Source organism: Calidris pugnax, unplaced genomic scaffold (genome assembly GCF_001431845.1).
Source record: "Calidris pugnax isolate Ruff unplaced genomic scaffold, ASM143184v1 scaffold178, whole genome shotgun sequence".
Lineage (NCBI taxonomy): Eukaryota > Metazoa > Chordata > Aves > Charadriiformes > Scolopacidae > Calidris > Calidris pugnax.
In genome coordinates, this window is record NW_015090986.1 from 2,700,667 (window position 1) to 2,721,898 (window position 21,232).

The window sequence follows — 21,232 nt, forward strand, 5'->3', positions numbered from 1 at the left end:
TTTATTACTCTTATGTTTGTTGTTTTTTTTTTTTATCTTAAGCTCTGTAGAAAAAAATGAACATTCTTCTGTGCAAGTTTGTGTGCTGCAGTCCAAAGCAATGCTGAACAGTATGAGTTGGAGTAGGGGTTTGATTGCTGCATTTCATGAGTGTAATACATGTTTTAGCCTTCTAGAAATAGTTTTGTCTTCCCCTTTTATTAGTTCAGACTAACACTCTGTTGTTACTGCATCTGATGGTCATAACCGTAAGCAGGTATAGAGGAACCTACGAATACACCCAAAGCCATGAGGATGGGAGATGGAGGGAAAGGAGAGGCTTTCCAGCTGACCCAAGAGCAGCAATGGCTGATTAGAGAAGACTGTATGAACCAGAAACTGTGGGATGAAGTACTTGCTTCTCTTAAGGAAGGACCAGTATGTTTGCTGCATGCATCATTTCTAACATTTTTACCTTTTCTTTAGACTGTTGGGAGAAATCTTGACTTTCTTAAAACCTAATTTGCTTGTTGGTCTTCTGCAGAATACAGACTGTGTCTAGCATTATTTTTATTTGTAGGACTTTTATTTCAAGAATATAATCTTGATTTGTACAATTTGCTATTGATAGCTTGGTTTACACCGGTGTAATAGAGATCTTTTCTTGCTTAAAAATCATTTTGAAGTTAGAAGTGGCTTTTTGTTTTTACCATTTCCATTTTTGAAGGGATCATGTTTTGTCTGAAACAGTAAGTGTATTTTTGTGCTGTGCTGATGTGAGAAATTAGACATGAGGAAAGGTGGTTCTAGTCACTTCTTTTTGTTTAGGCAGAAAATTTTATGACAGAAAATACAGCTTGCTTGCTTTGTTTAAGAAGACAGAAGTACTGTCATCTTTAAATTTAGAAATGAAATGAAAGTATTTTCATCCAAATCTAGATTATCCCACTCTGAAGAGAGGGAACCTTAAGTGAGAGAGAAAATACTTTCTGACCCCCTAAATGTCAAGAAAATAGCAAGAATAGCTCAAGATTGAAGAGACACTAGCATAAAAATGTCCACAAAAGGAATATCGCCTGAAATATTGCATCTTTCAGTGATAGCTAGTATTACCAATGTTGAGCTCATAGTTCTTTTACCCATTTTGTAGAAGAAATCAAAGCACTAAGAAGTTGAAATAACTTAATAAAACTCAACTTGGTGGAAACCAAACCATCAGTTGGAAAATGGATATCTGAAAATGGACATACATAATTATTTTGTTTGAGAATTGCCATTGGCTCTTTGTGGTGCTTCTGTAACAGAAAAAGCATCTATAACTAACTTCCTGTTCTTCCACTTACGGTACTAGTTTCTGCCTTAATGCTGCTGCAGTTGTCTTTGTGTAGGAACTGATAGTGTAATCTGTCTTCTATCCAGTGTCAGTAATGATTAGAAGGAGTTTCAGCTCTTAAAATTCTGCATGATGACAGGCAATAGAGATATGTGCTTGTAAAAATGAGAAAACAGTAACTTAAAAGTGGTTGAGTTATTGAGAAGTAATTTTTCTACAGATTCCTACTCATAATTTTGGTAAAATTTCTGTTTGGTTCCCATTAAAGGCAATAGAAATCACTGGTAGCTTTGGGTTGCTACTCTGAAAACATAAATCTTTCTGCTTGAAACAACCACCTTCCCTTTTAACAAAATAAAACATGGTTTAAGATAAATCTGGTATTTTGAAAATTATTACAAAGAACTGCAATTTGATTACCTATAGATTTGCTTTTTTTTTTCTATACCAAGCTTGTATTCTTGACATGTTTGGAGATCACTGGCATGCCAGAGATTAGCATGCTTGTGTGTGTAAAACACCTGATACAAGTGTATCTTGAGATTCCTCAGAGATGTCCTGAGAAGATTTAAAAGCCAGGGAGGTCAGTTTACACGCTGCAGAGAATTTGGCCTGAGGAGAGTAGCCATGGAGAGTAGCCACAATCCATGAGCAGAGGTAGCTTTCTTAGCAGAAGAAGTTGCCTTGGCAGAGGAGCAGAGACATGCAAGTGTCCAGAAGCAGTTACTAAACACAATTGCTAACTTTTCTCACCTATGCTAAGAATCAGACATGAGGGGCCCTCCGGTCTGTTTCATTTTGTTTATAACAATACTCATACAAACAAGTTAATAATCTTTAAAACGTTAGTTCTCTGATTTGTGAAAGAGCAGGGAAATGAGGCCAGTTATGGGCTTGCTTCCTGATTTCTTTTAGAAAGCTGCAGTAATGGATATGGGGGACTTAAGAACTTCTGGAAGCTCATCATCTTTATGTAATAAGTGGCATTTACAAGGACTGTAATAGATTTTTGTCTTTTTTATTCCTTTGCCTTACACTAGAATTTTCTGAAGAAACTGGAACAATCCTTTATGTGTGTCTGCTGCCAGGAGCTGGTTTACCAGCCAGTGACAACAGAGTGCCTCCACAACGTCTGTAAAGTAAGAATAAACTTGGTCTTGCTCTGGGCTGTTTTCTTGGCTCTGAGACACCAGTCACCAAAGCCATATGTGTTTTAGAAAGACAATAATTATTGCCTAACAATCTGAGAAAAAACATGCAACAAGTTTGGATTTGGTGATTGCTGTGTAACCTTGTTTTTATGTAATAAAGAATGGAAGTACATTTAGTGTAGCTCCTGACAGACATAATGCGTGAAGTTTACCGTTGCTGTGCTGTCATCCTTTGTGATCAGTGGAGTTACACCGGGAATTGGTTTGGTCCAGGAGCTAGATGTTGGTACAGTAACAATAATATAATTTTACATAGTTAAAGAATAAAACCAGAGTTTACAATTGTATAAAGGGATTGTGCATATTTTAATTGTTCCTGCCGTACCTAGTTTTAATCCCTAAGAGCCTAAAAGGACTCAGAATTTATCATCCAAATACAATATCTGATAATGCAAGTTTGCTGTTCAAGAAGATATGTATCACTCCAGTAAAAATCACTGTGGTGTTATGGATGGCCTCACACATGGAATGGTTATAGCTCCTTAAAAAACTTAAGGAGGAAGGGGTTAATATGTAGAATTATGGAAATTAGAAGATGATGGAGAAGAGAAAGCTGAATGGCAACGAACTCAGCAAGCACAGATTTTGAAGATGTCAGTAAATATTTGTAAATAGAAAATAACATCCAGCTGAAGTTGTAAGGAGTAGTTTGATAGTAAGCTGCTATTGCTGTTTGGGCACAGGTTTGCCCTGAAGACTTTCTGATACTCAGCTCACATGCTTGGGCTATCTGCAGCCTGTGGTAACATAGCAAGGAGGGCAGCACTAATGCTAACATGTTAGTGATTGTGTTATTCCACGTTTGTCTTTAAGGCTAAACCAAATCTCATCTGATGATGTAGGTGGAGATAGTTACGTAAGCAGTATACCTGGTATGCTCACCTTCCACTTGAAATGAAGGTCTGGAAAACTGTAGTGAGTCTGGAAGGAAGCTTCAGGTGTGGCTGCAATTTACAGGAAGGCACGAGTGGAAGTGAAGGGGAAATCTCAGCAGTGATTTGTTTTAAATCCTCCTGAGCTCAATGTTTCACATCCTGGCCTAGAGCAGAGTCCCGTTGTGGTAAGGACGTTTTAGTCACAGAAACAGAAGTAGGCACCAGAGGGCTTGGTAATGACTTCTTTTTTTTTTTTTTCCTGGTAGTAGAGCAGATTGTGTCTTTGCTTTGTAGTGTTTTCTTAGCTTTTGCTGGGTAAGCCGTCAATCTGAAACGAAGTTCTCACAACTTACTTCTCTGTCTTTTGTATGTCCTAGAGTTGTTTACAGCGCTCCTTCAGAGCTGAAGTCTTCACCTGCCCTGCCTGCCGCTACGACCTGGGGAAGGGCTACACCATGGTTCCTAACAAGATACTGCAGACACTACTGGACCAGTTCTTCCCTGGTTACAGTAAAGGACGATGATGGGCTCAGATCCTTCCGTACTTCTCCCAGTGACTTTATAGACAGTAAAGGAGAAGAAACATGGGAAACTCAACAGTGGACCAGCCAGCTTGATGGGACTCGATATATTGTCACATTTTGAAGCAGCTAACCCTCTTCCCCTCATAGCCATCTTTTTGGTGTAGCGAGAACTTTAATTCTCAGCTGTCTTTTAACATCAAGGGTAGTTTTGGCCAGTTGAGAAATATTTTTAAAGAAAAGAAAAAAAAAAAGCTTCAGCTCTTACTGGCCTAGCTGATGCTTGATTTATGATTTGTTTTTTTGTAACTACCTCAGGACAGAGGAAAACAAATTGTGGGGATGACAAAAAGTGAAGTTTTAGCTACACACTGCCTCCTGAATATTAGTTGTGCCTGGTCCATGTGGTTTGATTTACAAAAAAAAACCAAAACCCCCAAACCAAAACAAAAACCCACAAAAAACAGCAAAAAACAGAAACAGCACTTAAGCCAGTTGGATTGAAGAACAGCAAATTCTGTGGTGTGCATAATCCTTTTTTGTCTTTTTCTTCCATTATGCTGTATTTTTTTTCTTTGCAAGAACAGGCTGATTTTTAGTCTATTTTTGTGAGCTTCATTGTGCTTTTCTTGTATCTTATGCAAGTTGACTACTAATGACTAATGAGAACAATATGAATGCATTGTTGCTGCATTAGTGTAAAGTGATCTGTGTTTTTTGCACTTAAAGAGGGTATTCAAGACACTCTAGTTGTGTAAAAAATATTTCATATAAAAAGCCACTTCTGTATTAGTTAAACTGTATGCTTTTAGTAGGTCTTGTATCAGTGGCAATACATCTACATGGCGTTGAAGGCAGTGCTAGCTTGGAGAGGGTTCAAATCGCTTCATATTGTGATCTGAAATTTTATATACAATATATCCCCCCCCAAAAATATACCTTATTAAATATTTTATGATTCAGAAAAGTTGCTAATTTTGTTTTTACTATTACCCACTTATTTTAATCACAACATTTTTATAGGGTTTTTTTTTTTTTCAAATTACGAAATGCTTTCTTTAGGAGGGAGCTTCTTAGTTTTCAGGGATGAGGCTTTGTATTCCTTAACTACTTTCTCAGTGAAAAAAAACTTGTTAAATAGGGGAAAAGACCCATTGCTAGCCTGATATTGATACCCACAAGCTCTTACATACTCTATAGCAGTGGCTGTCATGCAGCTGCTCTGGTCTCTACTGAGCATTTGAAGGAAGATTGTTGGTACCAGAGTGGGAAGTTTGCAGTGTGTTTTTACAGTTTTTTACACCCTGAGTGCTATGTCAGTAGCTACTGAAAGACACCCTTTTCAACAGTAACTTCTAGAGTATAAAATTCCAATTTTCTTCCCTATGTATTTAGACCTTTTAGGACCTAGGTGCAGCTTTTCATATCAAAAGTGGTATCTGGCCTAACGTTCCTTTAATGAAATTCATTCCTGTGTCCTGTCATATGCAGTCTCTTTGTGTAATTAAAACCCCCACTGAAGTCATAAGGTAGGCAGTGAAAAAGTTGCAGTCCCAAAACTTTCAGTATAAAGTACACAAAAATACAGTACTTAAAATTGTACTGTGATCACTAGCCTCATTTGTGTCCCTTCAGGGAAAGCCACCTGGCATGAGTGTGCATATAGACCTTCTAGAAGAGGGTTATATTAAGGTTATATTAATCTCTGCCAGTGTTTTGCTTTGTGTAGAGGTTTTTACTGCTTTGGCAGTTCTGACAAATCAGAACTTGACCTTCATAATGCTCTGTTGGACAAATCCAGCTGAAGTTAGAATCCAGAACATGACAACATTTGAATTTCTGACCAATTTTATTAGAGTACTAACACTGGTAGGTAAAAAAAAACCAGTATGAAATATTAACACTAGCAATGCTAGTGGTAATATGTGAAGTAAATTAAACAATCTACTTCATCTTTTTTTACAAAATATAAACAATTACTCCTGCAGTTAATACTCATTACTAGTGCCTTCTGCATCTGCATCACTTCTACTTTTTTTTTTAACCATATCTTCCATGCCACTTTGCCAAATCGGGTGTTAATTGTTAAAACTTTAGCACAAAACAGAAAAAATGTTTAATCAAGGCAACTTTAACATCAACTGCTGCGGAACAGTCACATTTTGTTTACATCTAACATCCTGATTGTATTTACATTTTAACTGCGCAGTGATTCAATTAACAAACATCAATTATCCAAAATATACACAGTATATAAATCCCCTATCAGGTCTGGGAGGAAAAGGCCATCCTGATGGACTCCGGGCAGCTGGAAGCAGTCCTACGAAGATGCTCTCTTCTGTTCAGAAAAGGGAGACTCGTAGGCTTCCATTGGTGGGCAGGTACAAACTAGGTGTTGATCTCCATATATGTCGTCGATGCGAGCAATTGTGGGCCAAAACTTGCTTTCAGGCTTCACAAATGGCTAAGTACAGAAGAAGAAACAACTATTTTAATTTTTCTGTCAAGCAGATCTACATAGTTGTAACAAACTTTAGATTTTTAAGATTGACAGTTGCTGGAAAGGTGTATTTTTTTAAGTGAAGTCATACTTCAACTCTGTTTGCAGTCCCTGAAATTTAACAAGCATGTGTAATAGAGATAGCAGTCAAAAGAATACTTAGACTTTCAAAAAAGCGCAGCCATGTCCTCTAAAAAATGCTTGCAAAGAAGCAGTTGTCATGGGATCAAAGAAAACTGTGACCCTTTGCAAAACTGGCTCAGAGACAAGGAACCATGGAGGAGACTACCAAGACCTGTGCAGTTCAATGTATTTTTAAGACAGTATATAGAACAAGGTGGCAAACTTTACAGGTGCAGGTAAATTTCTCCTCTTTGAAACAGCAGTAAAATAGATGCAATTCAGTTTTAAGTAAGAAAAGTTAGTTACACATACATTTAGTTGTTAAGATTGTGGAAGCAATTTTATGTAGTGCTCTGAAGAAGTATGATATATCCAGCTCAAATTTGACCCTTTATTTGCAGCAGGCTCACTGGTGTGGCTTGCCCTGTGCTGACCATGCATCTTGTCAAACCTTCATCCAAGTTCTTTGGAGCAGTGGTTTGAATGTCGACACGGCACTCTTGTTTTGGGAGCCCGTGGTGCAGTGTGTCAGAACTGAACAGTTTCTTTCCAACAGAACTGCTGAGATTTAGAAATCCAAGCTTGCACTTCATGTGTAGAGACTATTTTATTTTTTTTTACAGTTCTCTTTTCCTTGTCTTCAGAAACAAAAGTAATGGAACTACTGTAGAGCTCACACACATAAAAATTGAGCAACAGTAGAAATGGCTCTGACGTTTTTATTCTTGCCAGATTACTTCATTGCCAACTGTCCAGAAAACCACAGAGCAGAAAGCACATTTATGTATTGCCACACCACTAGGATCCTATTTACTCACCAGTGGGAATGCTGCCACTTCTCTAGAATAAGGACGATCCCACTTGGAAGAAGTGACACAGTTCAGTGTATGTGGTGACATCTACAAGCAAAAAGACACGTTTAGGACATGAAATTACAGAATTCAGTTGAATGTAGCAGTGTGAACCCTCCCTCAAGTTTTCACATAGCTACATATAGTCTGGAGAGTTCTCTTGAGAATATTGTTTATCTGGGGGGAAAAAAGGCAGATATAAGACAAGAACCAAGTCAGTTATCTGGAATTTTCAGTTTGCCTGAAGATACTACCCGAAGTTTCTATATGCTTCCAGCTTTTCACTAAATTCCCTTGATATTTAACAAGTCAGTCCAGTATCGCAGGACTTGAACAGAACTTGAACCTATGGCATTTTTGTACTGCAGTTGCTAAAATAATTCATTCAAACTTTATTTTACTGTTAGTTTTAAGGTCATTCCACTTCCCTTCTTAAGCCAGATAAACAAACATCTCTCCTGCATTACTTTGAGATGGCCTTGAAAATTATAGATCATGCGCTTGCGTAAATAACTTCCTCTGCTCTTCCAGCAAAGGCCAGGCTTCTGACTTGAAAAAATCAAAATTCAAATTTTGAAAAAGTTTAAGGTTTCTTAAAAAGTCAAATTTCAAAAAGTTCACTGTTACACACAATAATTTTGAGAGTACCGAAAGACCAGGAAGCAGGCTCATGTAGTCTCAAGTAAGTCTCAGTGGTTAAGCTGATGCTGGTAACCTGCTCTAGATGCCATTTTACCTTTAGTGGGTTAATCTGAGGGTCCATCCTGCCCTCCTCTATTTCAGCAATTTCCTGACGAATACTGATCATTGCATCACAAAATCTGTCCAGTTCTGCCTTGTCTTCAGACTCTGTTGGTTCAATCATAAGTGTCCCCGCCACTGGCCAGGACATGGTTGGAGCATGAAAACCTGATGAAGAAGAAGAAATCAGTCACTGACAATAGCTTACGAGTTAATATATTTAATTCATATATATTATTATATTTAACTCTGTGTTCTGGAGCACTAGTCTTATGAGGAGCAGCTGAGGGAATCGGGGTTGTTAAGCCTAAAGAAAAGGAGGCTCAAGGAGAGACCTTATCAGTCTCTACAACTACCTGAAAGGAAGTCGTGGAGAGATGGGGCTTGGTCTCTTCTCCCAAGTAACAGGTGATAGGACAGGAGGAAACAGCCTCAAGTTGCGCCAGGGGAGGATTAGATTAGATATTAGGAAAAATTTCTACACCAAAAGGGTTGTCAAGCATTGGGACAAGCTCCCCAGGGAATTGGTTGAGTCACCATCCCTGGAGGTATTTAAAAGGTGCTGCTAAGGGACATGGTTTAGTGATGGTTTTTGTCAGTGTTGGGTTGATGGTTGGACTAGATGATCTGAAACGTCCCTTCTAACCAACGCAATTCTGTTTCTATATGCATTAGCTAGCAATTGATTCACAAATTCCCTGTCTTACGGTGTCTACAGGACTGAACTCATTGGTAGCATTGGCAGTGTACCGTAGAGGTAAGACAGTATATTAGCTTTTGACACTGAAAGGTAAGGGTGTAGTATTATTTGCAATAGAGTTACATGCTGATTTAATGAAACACTCGTAAAAACTCCTCTTTTTTCTTTGTTACTTTTAGGCCTGAAGTATATTGCTCCTTTCCCAGGTTACTTCTGTTCCTGCTGCTCACTTTAATAGAAGTGTTTTGTCACTTTACCTTCTTATGACAGGCAGCATGGCAAAGTGAGATGGGTATAGATTTCTGAACGGGTAAACAAGGTAAGAAGAAAAGGTGGTCTCTTGTGATTCCTTTCCTGCACTACTGCTAATTACAGCCTTGTGACACTTTTCTTTGGGCAGCAGAGAACTTTACTAAACTGATCCATGTAACTCACCTCCATACCTACTGAAAAAGGTATTTTAAGTGGTGCGTGCTATTCAAGACCATAGCAACCCACTCACAAAGAGCAGGAAGAGTGCAGGTTTTTGATATCACAACTGGGCTTTTGATTATTTCACTGATGATGTGTTATCAGTTAGGGTTTTAACGGCTTTTATGCACATTTGTTAGAAGCACAGTTGTACAGGATCAGGCAGTTCAATGGGTCATCTTGTCTGGCACCCAAAGAGTAGCCACGATCAGATTCTTCAGAGCACGTGTACAAAAGTGCCTAAACTGTATCAGGATGGAAGCCTTTAAATCCTATTACCCTGCTTCAAAAGTATTTCTTTTTTGTTTTGCTGGAATCTTACTAAGCTCTTGGCTCCAAGCCACTTGCTCCAATGGTTAGGAGTCATGTAATCGCAAATTTGAAGGGGCAGTTTACAAACCTGGGGAGGTTGCAGCAGACTTGTAAGTAGCTACTACAACTCAACTGATGCAAATACCTCTCTCCCAACCCTTAATGAACATGAGGAGACCTTAAATGATGCAAAGGACTAGAATGTTTCTGACTCCCTTAAGGAGAGATTTATGTCATTCTCACTTAAACTGCTATTTTTGAAAAAAAAAGACATTTGATTTACCGTAATCCTGAAGTCTCTTAGCAAGATCTACAGCTTCAATGTTTGCTGTTTTTTTGAAAGGTCTCGTATCCAAAATAAATTCATGGGCTACATAACCTGTAAACAAAAAAAGTGCACATAGTGGTTTATTTACTAGGAGAATAATGCAATCTACCAACCATTCCATTCTGATTGGTTTTGTGGAGAATATGGCAAAAAGACAAAAAAATCCACTTGAGCAAAAGTGAGAGAAACAACTGAGAAATTATCAGGCAAGAGAGATACAACTCAGTATTTGAAGACTGGTCCTCTGAGTCCCATGTCACGTTAAGAAGAGGCCTCATTTCTAACATCAGAACTAGGAAAGGGTGGTCAAAGTAGTGCCTGTAATTGACAAATACTCTGAAAAATAACTGGATTTGTCAGTGGCCCCACACCATTTTGGTCTTAGGCTATCTTCAATTATCCATGTACAAGATAATCAGTTTTATGTTATAGCACAGAAGAGCTCAAATCTAGTGTTATAGAGGCTAAAGACGTTATCTAAATTTATATCCATGATCCTGGAGAACCTTGTTCCATTTCATTACTGAATCCTTCAAAATCTGAACTTCCATTCACTTCTGTGAGCAAATAATACATTTTCTTAAAATCCAACCTGCAGGTTTAGCCAAGGTGTACTCCATTAAATTTAAGATATATTTTGAAGAGCGTACATATTGTACTCAAATGTTCTTTGGTGCTATTCAGCTTAAACAAGCAAAATAGCATTCTCTGATAGTTTTGCTACTGTAACAGGTAATTCTTTCACATCTTATTCATTACATCTATCTGGATGCAAGACTGCAGAGCTGTAGAACTAGATTGTACCTAAAGTATTTTGCATTGCCAGGGGGATTCTTCCCTGTCTCACAAATGAGAATAAGGAGTGGAAATGAGAGAAATCTTGGGGGTGGAGTTTCAGAAAAAAAGTGCAAGGGGAAGTACAGGTCCAAAAATTGCTTCTTAAATTGTTATGCCATTGCTTATGGGAGATTTGGAGGTCTTGACTTTGTTGCTTCTCCTTTTTCTGCTGTTCATTAATCTGCTACTGCATCTTTTGTCATTATTTCATCTAATTACAAACAGGCATTTTTTCTTCTACTTCCAAGTATCTCAGTTTCATTGCACTACCTCCACAGAAGCAGTGTGGCAGGTTATTTCTCTTCCTGTGAACAGCATTAAGAGAATTTTGAGATGCAGCTGTCACATACCATTAAAAAAGGAACCATATTGCAAACCAACTTATGCACTAGGAACAAAAAAAGTAGCTTTGTAGAAGAAAACAAATTGTCCAATACTTGCCTCTTGCTCCTCTGAAAAGGATTTTGTAGTGCTTCTCTAGCCTCTTTGCCATGTAGTTTGCGTTTAGTATAGCAATCTCAGAAGCGTGTTTCAGACCCTTTGCTCCCATTGTCTGAAAGAGGAATAAAATGAAGAAACAGCTCTAAAACCACTCCCCAGCAAGCAAAGTGTGTGTCTGTATGGGCAAACACAGTAGACCAAAGCACCTTAATGCATCTGGCTAGTTGCAAGGCCGTCACGCTATTACACTTCCCCACAGCACACTCACAGAAGAACACTGGCTATTACTTGGGAGCAGCAGGTATGAGCAGCTTATGAGACTGCTGACTGTATGAGAGTTTTTGCTTAAAGTCAACAAGTGAACAACCCAAGCCTTTCCGCGAACCGAGAAGCTCTGAAGCGAAGAGGAAGGAGTGAGCAGACCTTGAGGCTGTCGTCAGCACGAACTGCGCACGCTGCCTGTCACCATCCTTACCCCCAGGGACAGAGTGTCCAGGGAGCTGCCCAAAAAGCTGTGTGCTGTCTGGTGCAGATCACCCCAGCAAACTCAAACTCTGCCCGCAGGTGGTACCACACATCAGCAAAGACCAGAGACAAATGAACAAGGTTGCACTTACTTGTCTGTTAAGTCACTGCTAAAGGACAGTGCTGGAATTGAGCTGTGGTTGAGTTTCTTAACACTGCACTTAAAAGGTAAGTTGGCAAAGGAGAAAGGCAAAACAGCCTTCAAGGTGGTCCCTTTAGATGGGACAGCCTAAACAGATGGCATTTTGCATTGCGAAGAAACAGCTTCCCTTAAAAATTTATTACCGTTTAAATATTCTGTTATAGGAAACAGCTTAAAATCACAAGTGACTTCTACCCACAGCTGAAAAGCCACTGCGGAAGTTGTACCAGCTCGTGTTTGTTCATTCCAATTCAGAAGAGCTGGTTTCCCAGGGAGTGGAAACTTCCGTGGTTAGAGTATCAAACTGGCAACAGGGTGCTCTGCACGACGTTGCCCCTGTGCTCGCCATTACAGCCCTTTCTCTGAGCTTTAAATGGTGCTCAGAGTGCCAGCACACCCTCTTCTCAGAATTTGAACCTATGGCTGGTTAATTTCATATATGTAATCACATATTTGCAGGCTTATCACTAAAGTGCAAGGCATTAAAGAATTGCACAGATCACGATCAAATTGTTGCACGTCCAAAGCCAAAACTGAGTTCAGTTTTCAAATTCAGTAAAATCTCCTGGAATTCAAGCTCTTATTGAACAGATTTTGGAAAGTTAAACGTTACGTACAGGTCAACTTGTAACAATGCTGCAGCATACAACCAAAAATATTCTTGGAAGAACAGCAATTATCAAGCAGCTTTTAAACATGAAAACTTGGACAGTGGAGGTGCAAGGCTGATTGCAGCTTTCTGCCTCGTGTCCACTTGTCTCAAGAATTATTACAGACAAGAGACAGGAGAATTAAGCAGGCTGCGTAGACACAGCAGTTGTCCTGCCATCCTTTCCTATAACAACAGATGGCAACAGGCCATTCCACTGTCCTTCTGGAAAACAAGGAGGTTCAAAGGATGTAAATATCCTATGACCGTGCCGTAGTCATATGCATTTAGGTCTGCGCAAATATCTTATGATTAATTGCTCTTAAACCTGTTCATGTGGTTCCAGTGGTCCTCAGACTTGCTGAAACAGAAACAGACCCTCAGCTGATACCCCTTACAAAAGTCTACACACCTTGATATACACCCAGGAAATTGGCAATATAGCACTGGAACCCCATGGTGCAGCACTGACAGTACCCAAAGAACATGCATCCTTATCCGGCTGTATTTTGATGACAGGGTGGGTAGGCAAGTAGGGAGCCAAATGCTTCTTCCTAAAACAAAAACATTGATTTTAGAACTTAAGTGTGTGTTTCTGTGTTACCATTTCTGGACAGTTTCAGCAGTAGCTTCTCTTCACACTCCTTCCAAACACAGTCCTCCAGGAAGTCTGGTCTTCTTCAACAGAAAGTTTTATTAGCAAAACTGGTGACAGCAGAGGATGGCACTCAGTTTTCAACCTACCACAAGATATCCATGCAGCTATCCAAATAAAAATTATTTTTTAAAAAAACTAAGATCATTGCTTTTTAAAATGATTGCTCTATAGGATAGATTCACATAGTTCATGTACCAATGCAGTGTTCTGGACTACGTACAATATCAGCCCTGAAAGTCCACAGTTCACCTCTGCATTTACTCAGAAACCAGACCGCTGAGCGAGGTCTCCCATATGCACTAAAGGTCCAGCCTGAAAGCCAGGGTTTGGCAATACATGTGAACCTCACCACTCATGAGATCAGCACATGACTGCCCTGGAGAAGGACAAAAGTTTACAAACACTAGTACACCTCTCCCATGCATGGCTCTATACTTAAGTGAACTGTTACCCAAGATTCACTATGGAATTTTTACATTTTTTTTAAATAAGAGGCTAATAAAAAGATACCCACACTCCAATTGGTCCCATCCCAGGTCCTCCTCCTCCATGGGGAATGCAAAAGGTTTTGTGAAGGTTTAAATGAGAGACATCAGAGCCGTAATCTCCAGGACGACACAAACCCACCTGTGAAGGGAATACTCTGTCTCAAAATAGCCTTTACATGCCATTTTAAGGCCTATTACTCCATTCAAGAAGAACAGGCTGAAAAAGATGTTATATATTTTTCTGTTTTTCTTTAAGGTGGTGCATCATAAACAAGAAATCAATACAATTTTTTGCTTTAGGAACTCTTATTCATGTCCTTAAAGAACGTTTTTGACAAAGATTAGGCAGACTAAGCCTGTTTCAGTGAATAACTCATACATCTTACAAAACATTTCAGGGCAAAATCACATAAGAGAAATATTTTCACCGTCTGATTTTTATTACTGTTCTTGAAAACGTCACCTCCTCTCCCAAAACACTGTGCCATCTTGTGAGGAAGCTGTGTTATGGTCTGAACTGAGTACTGCTGTGCTATTTTCATTCCGAGGAGATGTACAGTTGTAACAAATCTACCTAGGAGAATTTGTACCTGGGCATTCATATTTGCTCCATCTAAGTAAACCTGGCCTCCATGTTTGTGAATCAGGTCACACACATCCCCAATTTCCTCTTCAAACACACCGTTGGTTGAAGGGTATGTGATCATGATGGCTGCCAAGTTCTCTTTGTGCTTGTCCACCTGGTGGCAGGGAGGGAGAGGAAAAAAAAAAAAAGGTCATTGAGGCTTCTAAAGCTTCTTCTGACACGATTTTTACAAAACCATGAAATAAGGTTATTGGGTATTTTACAGGTGAGAAGCAAGTCTATCAGAAGAGAGTCTAGGTCATTTATAGTCAGCAAAAGATACTGGGCTGTTTCCTTCAGCAATATCTGTGGGGGAAAAAAAGGTGTTTTCTCAAAAAATCAGAACTTTAAATCAGGGAATAAGGCATGGTATTAAAAGACATATGTACAATAGTCCCTTCCAGGACCTTAAGACAAGCCAAGTGAATCATCTGGCCTTCAAGGTAAAGTGATCTAATGACCATCCCCCTACTTTCAGCAATACAGTTCCGTGACTACCATAAAAGCATTCTCAAATATGTATTTTTGGAAATGTGTCCTGCTAGTCCCTTGGATTCTCAAGATTCACCTGCAGCCAGTCTACTTTAAAAAGTGCAAAAAGTTGCCTAGCAACACATTCCCCAGCAGAGATGGGCTCAAACTTCACTAAGTGAAAGGTAAAGTGCAGTTTCAAATGCTTCACACTCGTCAACATGCTCCCCTTATTACAAATACTAGATGTAGACCAAAAACGTCTGCTATGAAAGAGACTACTATGTAGAAAGAGTCTCTGAGCCACTCCTGCACCAAAGACCCTCAAATTAAAGGAAATCTCACGAGTGTCACATGGCTAGTGTCTGAGTGAGAAAAAAGGAAGAAAATTACTTATCCTTTTCAAGCATGTATTCAGTATTATTCCCTATTTTCTCCCAAAGAAAAATCTGATTCAGCTGCCAACACTATTACCTGTAGAAGAGAAGGAATGTTCCTGCCTTGTAAATGAAAGATAATTAAATACTCACCATTGCTTTTAAATGGGAAAGATCAATGCTCCCATTTTTATCCACTTCAATTGGTTGAATCTTCATCCCTGCCATTTGTGCACTTGCTGGATTTGTACCATGAGCAGATTTAGGAATAAGGCAAACCTTAGGGAAGGGAAAAAGAAGCAGGGGCTAAAGTGAAACCAGTTAAAAAGTCTTAAAGTATTATGGTCTACAGTCAGCTACAACTCATAATCAAAGTTTTCAAAAGGGATGCTCAGTGAATGTTTACTGGGAAGTTGCCACTTGTACTGAAGGATGCAACTCATTTTTCTTTGAAGAAAATCTATTCAAGTACCAGCATCTAAATATTAATTAGGGAAATAAAATTTAATTTGCTGCATAAATCATATCTAGGGCTGCAGTTCCAGAATATTACCTCAAATACTCACCCCCTTTTTAAAAAAAGACTATTTTTTTACAGTAATCATCCTCAATAAATACAATTACTTGGAAGGAAAAACTATCTAATTCCAACTTTCCACCACATCTTCAGATGACTTACAAAGCGTTTTCTTCTATATTCTATTCAAAGCAAAAATTTAGACAGAAATATTTTCATTATAGCTAAGAAGTTTCAGACAGCTACTTACATGCTCTCTACAGTTCATTTAAAGAGAAAAAAGAGAAGTACTTTTACTTAAATAAATGTAAGTTCTTATAGTGATAGTTAGGAAAGCCAAGCTCAGGATATTTCCAGACATTTGCTAGGAACTCCACCCCTTCTACAGACAATAAATACACCTTTTCTAAAAAAAAAAATCCTTTGCTTCTATTCAATGAGGATATTGAAGCATCTGTCTATTGTGACTCTCTTGGAAGGATTAAATTAACTAAGTTTATTAAGTTACTCAAACTCAGCTGCATTAAGTCGTTGACAGTACTTTGTCTTCATGAGAAGCTGCTTGATGCTCGTGTGCCGTACAGATGCTGAGACAGATGTTAATTACTTAAGAAGCTCTTCAAGGAACTGATCCACCTGCCTCAGCACCTGGATATCTGCTCTTCTTGCAGCGAACTGTCAAATGTTTTACTGTGCAGCTGCACAGCTGGCAGGGAAGCAGCGTGGCACAGCTGCACCCACTGAAGCTGCACAGCTGGAATGTCAAGTGTGCCTCGATTGCCACCCAGTCTTGCTGGGTTGCATCTGCAGGTGCCAGGTACAGAAGCTATTGATCGGTCAACAAAGAGCACAGCTGTGGGTGGTCAGGTGATGCCGACACTTTTTTTCCACGAGAGGGCACCAAATCCAAATGTCCTTTTTTCACTCACTTCCTCCAGTCCAGGAGTAAAGGGTCACTGCAGTTCAAAGGTCGACATTTTGTGAGCTTTCTTCTTTTCTTTCTCATTCCCCCTTTTTTCCCCCAAGATTATACTGATCTTACTATCACACCTGAAATCTGTTAAGTGTGAGTAACTCCAAGCAGCCCACAGGCTCTCTCTTCTGTGCAGTTAACTTCTGAGCATAGAAGGACCACAGACACTCACAGAAGCCCAAGGATCTTTTGCAGAATAAGAGAAACAGCAAAGTACACGTGGATCATCAGAAGATAACTGTCCAAGGAGTTAACTTTCAGCCTATTTTCACTTCCCTACTCACAATACAAAGCTTGTAATTGTAAAGAGTGGCTGATGTCCAACAAAGTTGAGATGATCTGAATGCAGTCAAGAAACACAGACAGAACAAGACAACACTCACCATTCAATTTTAGGTAGTTTCCTCAGAGAGGTTATAGTTCCCAGGAGGTCAGGACAATGACCCTTCCGTTTTTAGAAGGCAAATGAGTTCCAAAGCCAAGTATAAAATCAGGTTCAGAAAATATGGGTATTATTGCCTAAGATACAATACTTTTTCCTACTGTTTAAAGCCAGCTCTTTCAGTGAATGAAAGAGGAAGCTCTAACTAATCTCCGATTTCCAAGAAGTTTTTGGTGTGGTCCCAAAAAATGTCCCTAAACTAAATTCCAGTGGGATAAATAGGAAGGTTCAAATAGATAAATATTTCATGAAAACACAGGAGAGAAACAAAGAGATAAATAGTCAGTTTGCAACGTGGGGAAAGGTCATCCTAACAGAACGTTACAAATATCTGTGTGGGTTCCCTAGCATTTCAACTTACTCATAATTGGTCTATAATGGAGACGTACAGTGAAATGCCAAATATCCTGTTAATACAAAATCACCCAGGTCACTAAAACTAATTGCATAGTTCAGAAAAAGACCCACAGCACAGGGGGTGCATTCAAAACAGAATATACTGGAGCCAGATAGATCTAGAATATTACTCAAGAAAACAAATCTTAACAATACGTGACTGGGGATTGTAGTTTTGAACCTATAGCCACTCAAAAGATCTTGCAGTGTTGGGGGGGAAATAACTGCATTAAAAACTAGAAGGGAACAAAGAAAAAGCAATGCAGGAGGTCTGAGGATGACCAAAGCTATGAGATGGCTTTTTCCAGAGTGATGGACAAATAACTGGAATCCAACTAGGAAGACAGAAATAAGGATGGATAAAGCTATAAGGAAAATCTCAGAGTTAACACATTTTATGCCAACTGTGAAGAGGGAAGAACTGCTCGTCATCTTTTAAGAGTGAGAGGGCATTAGATAAAATTGTAAGCTGTCAAGTTCAAAAGACTAAGAGGAAGCATTTCTTATGAAGAAATATGATTTTATGATAATGGATGATGAAGTGACAAAACGTTTTCTCCAAGATACTGTAAATATCAGAAGCTTCCACATAAGAGGTCAAGTGATCAGATTTAATTGCAGAAAAATGAATAAGCAGTGCCTTTGGATTCCTTTGGATCAGGAAGTTCACAAATCACAGAAATGTAAAAGCTGGAGCTGTGTGTTGGGCTCAATATACATGCAATATATGCTGGGCAAGTATATAATTACACACACTGGCTAACCTGCGTACTGGCACTTCTCATACCACAAACACGCAATCATCTCTCCATAATGAAACTTGCTACCACCAACTTCTTACATTTACATATTTCAACCTATTTTACTTCCAATATATATCTAAAACCTTTGATTAACAGACTTTCTTCCAGGCATCACATTGTTAAGAAAGCATGTAAAGGAAGAATATTACTCTCAGATTTTTCAGCTATAAGTGACTGCCATTAATTGCAAATAAAGAATTCTCTTTAAAAGAAAATTAGAATCGAGAATTCTATTAAACATAGTGTAGTAGTAAGAACTGATTCCTCTTTAGGGTGAACTACACTTGTATCACCTCTCAGGTTTACAAGAACTCTCTTTTGTTAGGTTACAATGGCATAGATGAGAAGTGACTCCTTAAGGTCAAAGTTTCTGATAGTATAGAAGAGAATATAAATCAAGCCTTTAGACAGCAGCATTACCAACTGAAGATGATCCTCAATGAATCAAATCTGATTTTGATTATTAACCTACAGTTTTTGTGGCTCTTGTGAAGCAAGGTTATCTCTACATATCCTACAGAAATGTATTTGAAACAGTTTGTCCATTCAAACTGACAAGATGACCCTTGAGAGGATACCTCCCACATAAAAGGAACCACCTCCAGAGGCTGCAGGTTGTCAACTCTCTTCTGATTTCTCTGTTGATTCCCTGGCCCCTAGCGAGGGATCCCAGCTACTGGGCTTCCCTACCCTCAATTCCTGACTATCCTCTCAATCATTCCAGCATTTGAGCAACCAGGCAGCGATATGCTTGCGTGGCTGGCAGCCACAATGTTTCCGAATATCTTGGAGCTTGCTCAGGGTTAGGGATGGAGTAGTTTCTGCCTCTTGGATGACTTCTATCACCTCCTCCTTATGTTTCCTTGCCAAAGGACTGCCTTCCTGATCAGACCCTTCCTACTGTTCCTCCTTTACTAACTGCACTTCACTTGCTGCACCTCAGCAAGTTTGCCGATGACACCAAGCTGTGTGGCATGGTTGACACACTGGAGGGAGGGCATGCCATCTAAAGAGACCTGGACAGGCTTGAGAAGTGGGCCTGTGTGAAGCTCATGAAATTCAACCAGGCCAAGTACAAGGTCCTGCACCTGGATTACAGCAATCCCAAGCAAATACAGACTGGGCAGAGAATGGATGGAGAGCAGCCCTGAGAAGGACTTGGGGGTGTTGGTGGATAAGAAGCTCTATATGACCTGGCAATGCGAGCTTACAGCCCAGAAAGCCAATTGAATTCTGTGCCGCATCAAAAGCAGCGTGGCCAGTGGGTCAAGGGAGGTGATTCTGCCCCTCTACTCTGCTCTGGTGAGACCCCACCTGGAGTACTGTGTCCAGCTTTGGAGTCCTCAGCACAGGAAGGACATGGACCTGTTGCAATGAGTCCAGTGTAGGTAGGGTTATGAAGATGATCAAAGGGCTGGAGCACCTCTCCAACGAAGACAGGCTGAGAGAGCTGGGGTTGTTCAGCCTGGAGAAGAGAAGGCTCTGGGGAGACCTCATTGCAGCCTACCAATATCTGAAGGGAGCCTACAGGAGAGCCGGAGAGGGGCTCTTTGTCAGGAAGTGTAGTGACAGGACAAGGGGTAATGGTTTTAAATTGGAAGAGGGGAGGTTTAGATTAGATACTAGAAAGAAATTCTTTACTGTGAGGGTGGTGAGGCACTGGAACAGGTTGGCCAGAGAAGCTGTGGATGGCCCATCCCTGGAACTGTTTAAGGCCAGGCTGGATGGGCCTTTAAGCAACCTGCCGAAGTGGAGATGTCCTTGCAGGGGGGTTGGAAATCTCTAAGGTCTCTTCCAACTCTAACCATTCTATGATTCTATGATGGCACAGTCCTGTTGACTTCCACTGCCAGTGTTTCCTTTTTACTAATGGGGCAACCACTGTGGCTGAGGTTTGGGTCCCTGCCTCAACCATTGTGTCCTTAGAGGTAGAGGCCCACTTTCCCCTGCTGTTGTGATGGTGCTGGACAGGGGCACAACAGCCACAGGCCAAGCCCCAGAACAGTGTTAGGAGTTGCTGGGTCTCATTGGGGTAGGCAAGGCACCCTTCCATCAAGTGGTGTGCCAATTCAATGGGATTGCATGCCTGTTCAGGTGTAAAACCCAGGTTATAAGAGGTGATACCAGCCTGTGCACCTTCCCAAACCCTTTTACACACACTGTCACCCAGGCATCAACTGCCACATTTCTCCGTCAGCTCAACAAGTTGTTTACTCTTATGCCAGGACCAAACCAGATTCCACACACCCAACAGCAAGCCAAAAATGTTAGATAATAGGATCAAACATCTTATGTAAGTATGTACAAAAAACTCGAGAGCCCATCCAAAAGAGCTGGACACACCAACCCCAGAGGAGAAGAGGGAGATGCAATCCCTTGTTCTCTCTGCAAGGTAGTTCATGCAGCACAGGACTGGCATCACAGCCAAGGCCACATGCCAGTCTGGGCACACGGCCATCGCTTTTATCAAAATGTTTCCAAGTACAGCAAAATACATTGATAAGCAACACAGCAAACAGCAAGAGCTGAAAGCAGCCATAATAAAGCCCTAGGCTGTAATACACAGTAAAGCAAGCAAGTTCTTGAAACACACAAGAGCCTGCCAATTAAGAAATTAACATGCTCAAATCAAAACTGTCATTACCTCAAGCTCCATGCTGGGTGCTAAAAGGGACTATAATGGGTTGACCTGGCCAATGGCCAAACACACAGCTGCTCCCTCACTCCTGTCTCCCATGAGACAAGAAGAAAATAGAAGTAAGGTGAGAAGACTCATGGATTGACAGAATGACAGTTTAATAGGGAAAACAAAGGCCACATGCAGAAGCGAAGCAAGAAAAGGAATTAATTGATTACTTCCCATGACCAGGCAGATGTCTAGGCGCTTCCTGGAAAGCAGGGCCTCAGCACGTGTAAATGGTTGCTTGAGAAGAAAAATGCCGT

At 40.1% G+C, this 21,232-nt stretch overlaps 2 protein-coding genes across 3 annotated transcripts in view; one reads left to right on the forward strand and one right to left on the reverse strand.

The window, feature by feature from the left end:
• Positions 1 to 4,886, forward strand: part of UHRF2 (ubiquitin-like with PHD and ring finger domains 2, E3 ubiquitin protein ligase) — a 90,258-nt gene extending 85,372 nt beyond the window's left edge. The window contains exons 14-16 of one of the 2 annotated variants that reach the window (XM_014953937.1): positions 254 to 417; positions 2,353 to 2,451; positions 3,776 to 4,886. In XM_014953937.1, coding sequence (XP_014809423.1) covers positions 254 to 417; positions 2,353 to 2,451; positions 3,776 to 3,922 — 410 coding nt within the window. In that variant the 3' untranslated portion in view covers positions 3,923 to 4,886. The remainder of the gene's footprint in view (positions 1 to 253; positions 418 to 2,352; positions 2,452 to 3,775) is intronic. The other variant, XM_014953938.1, reaches the window with a different exon arrangement.
• An 860-nt stretch (positions 4,887 to 5,746) lies between these two features.
• GLDC (glycine dehydrogenase (decarboxylating)) overlaps positions 5,747 to 21,232 on the reverse strand; it is a 34,787-nt gene continuing 19,301 nt past the window's right edge. The window contains exons 15-23 of the mRNA XM_014953860.1: positions 15,312 to 15,437; positions 14,276 to 14,425; positions 13,712 to 13,824; positions 12,952 to 13,093; positions 11,224 to 11,335; positions 9,901 to 9,996; positions 8,130 to 8,302; positions 7,361 to 7,441; positions 5,747 to 6,383 (exon numbers count right to left, since the gene is read on the reverse strand). Of these exons, the coding sequence (XP_014809346.1) occupies positions 6,240 to 6,383; positions 7,361 to 7,441; positions 8,130 to 8,302; positions 9,901 to 9,996; positions 11,224 to 11,335; positions 12,952 to 13,093; positions 13,712 to 13,824; positions 14,276 to 14,425; positions 15,312 to 15,437 (1,137 nt within the window). The 3' untranslated portion in view covers positions 5,747 to 6,239. The remainder of the gene's footprint in view (positions 6,384 to 7,360; positions 7,442 to 8,129; positions 8,303 to 9,900; positions 9,997 to 11,223; positions 11,336 to 12,951; positions 13,094 to 13,711; positions 13,825 to 14,275; positions 14,426 to 15,311; positions 15,438 to 21,232) is intronic.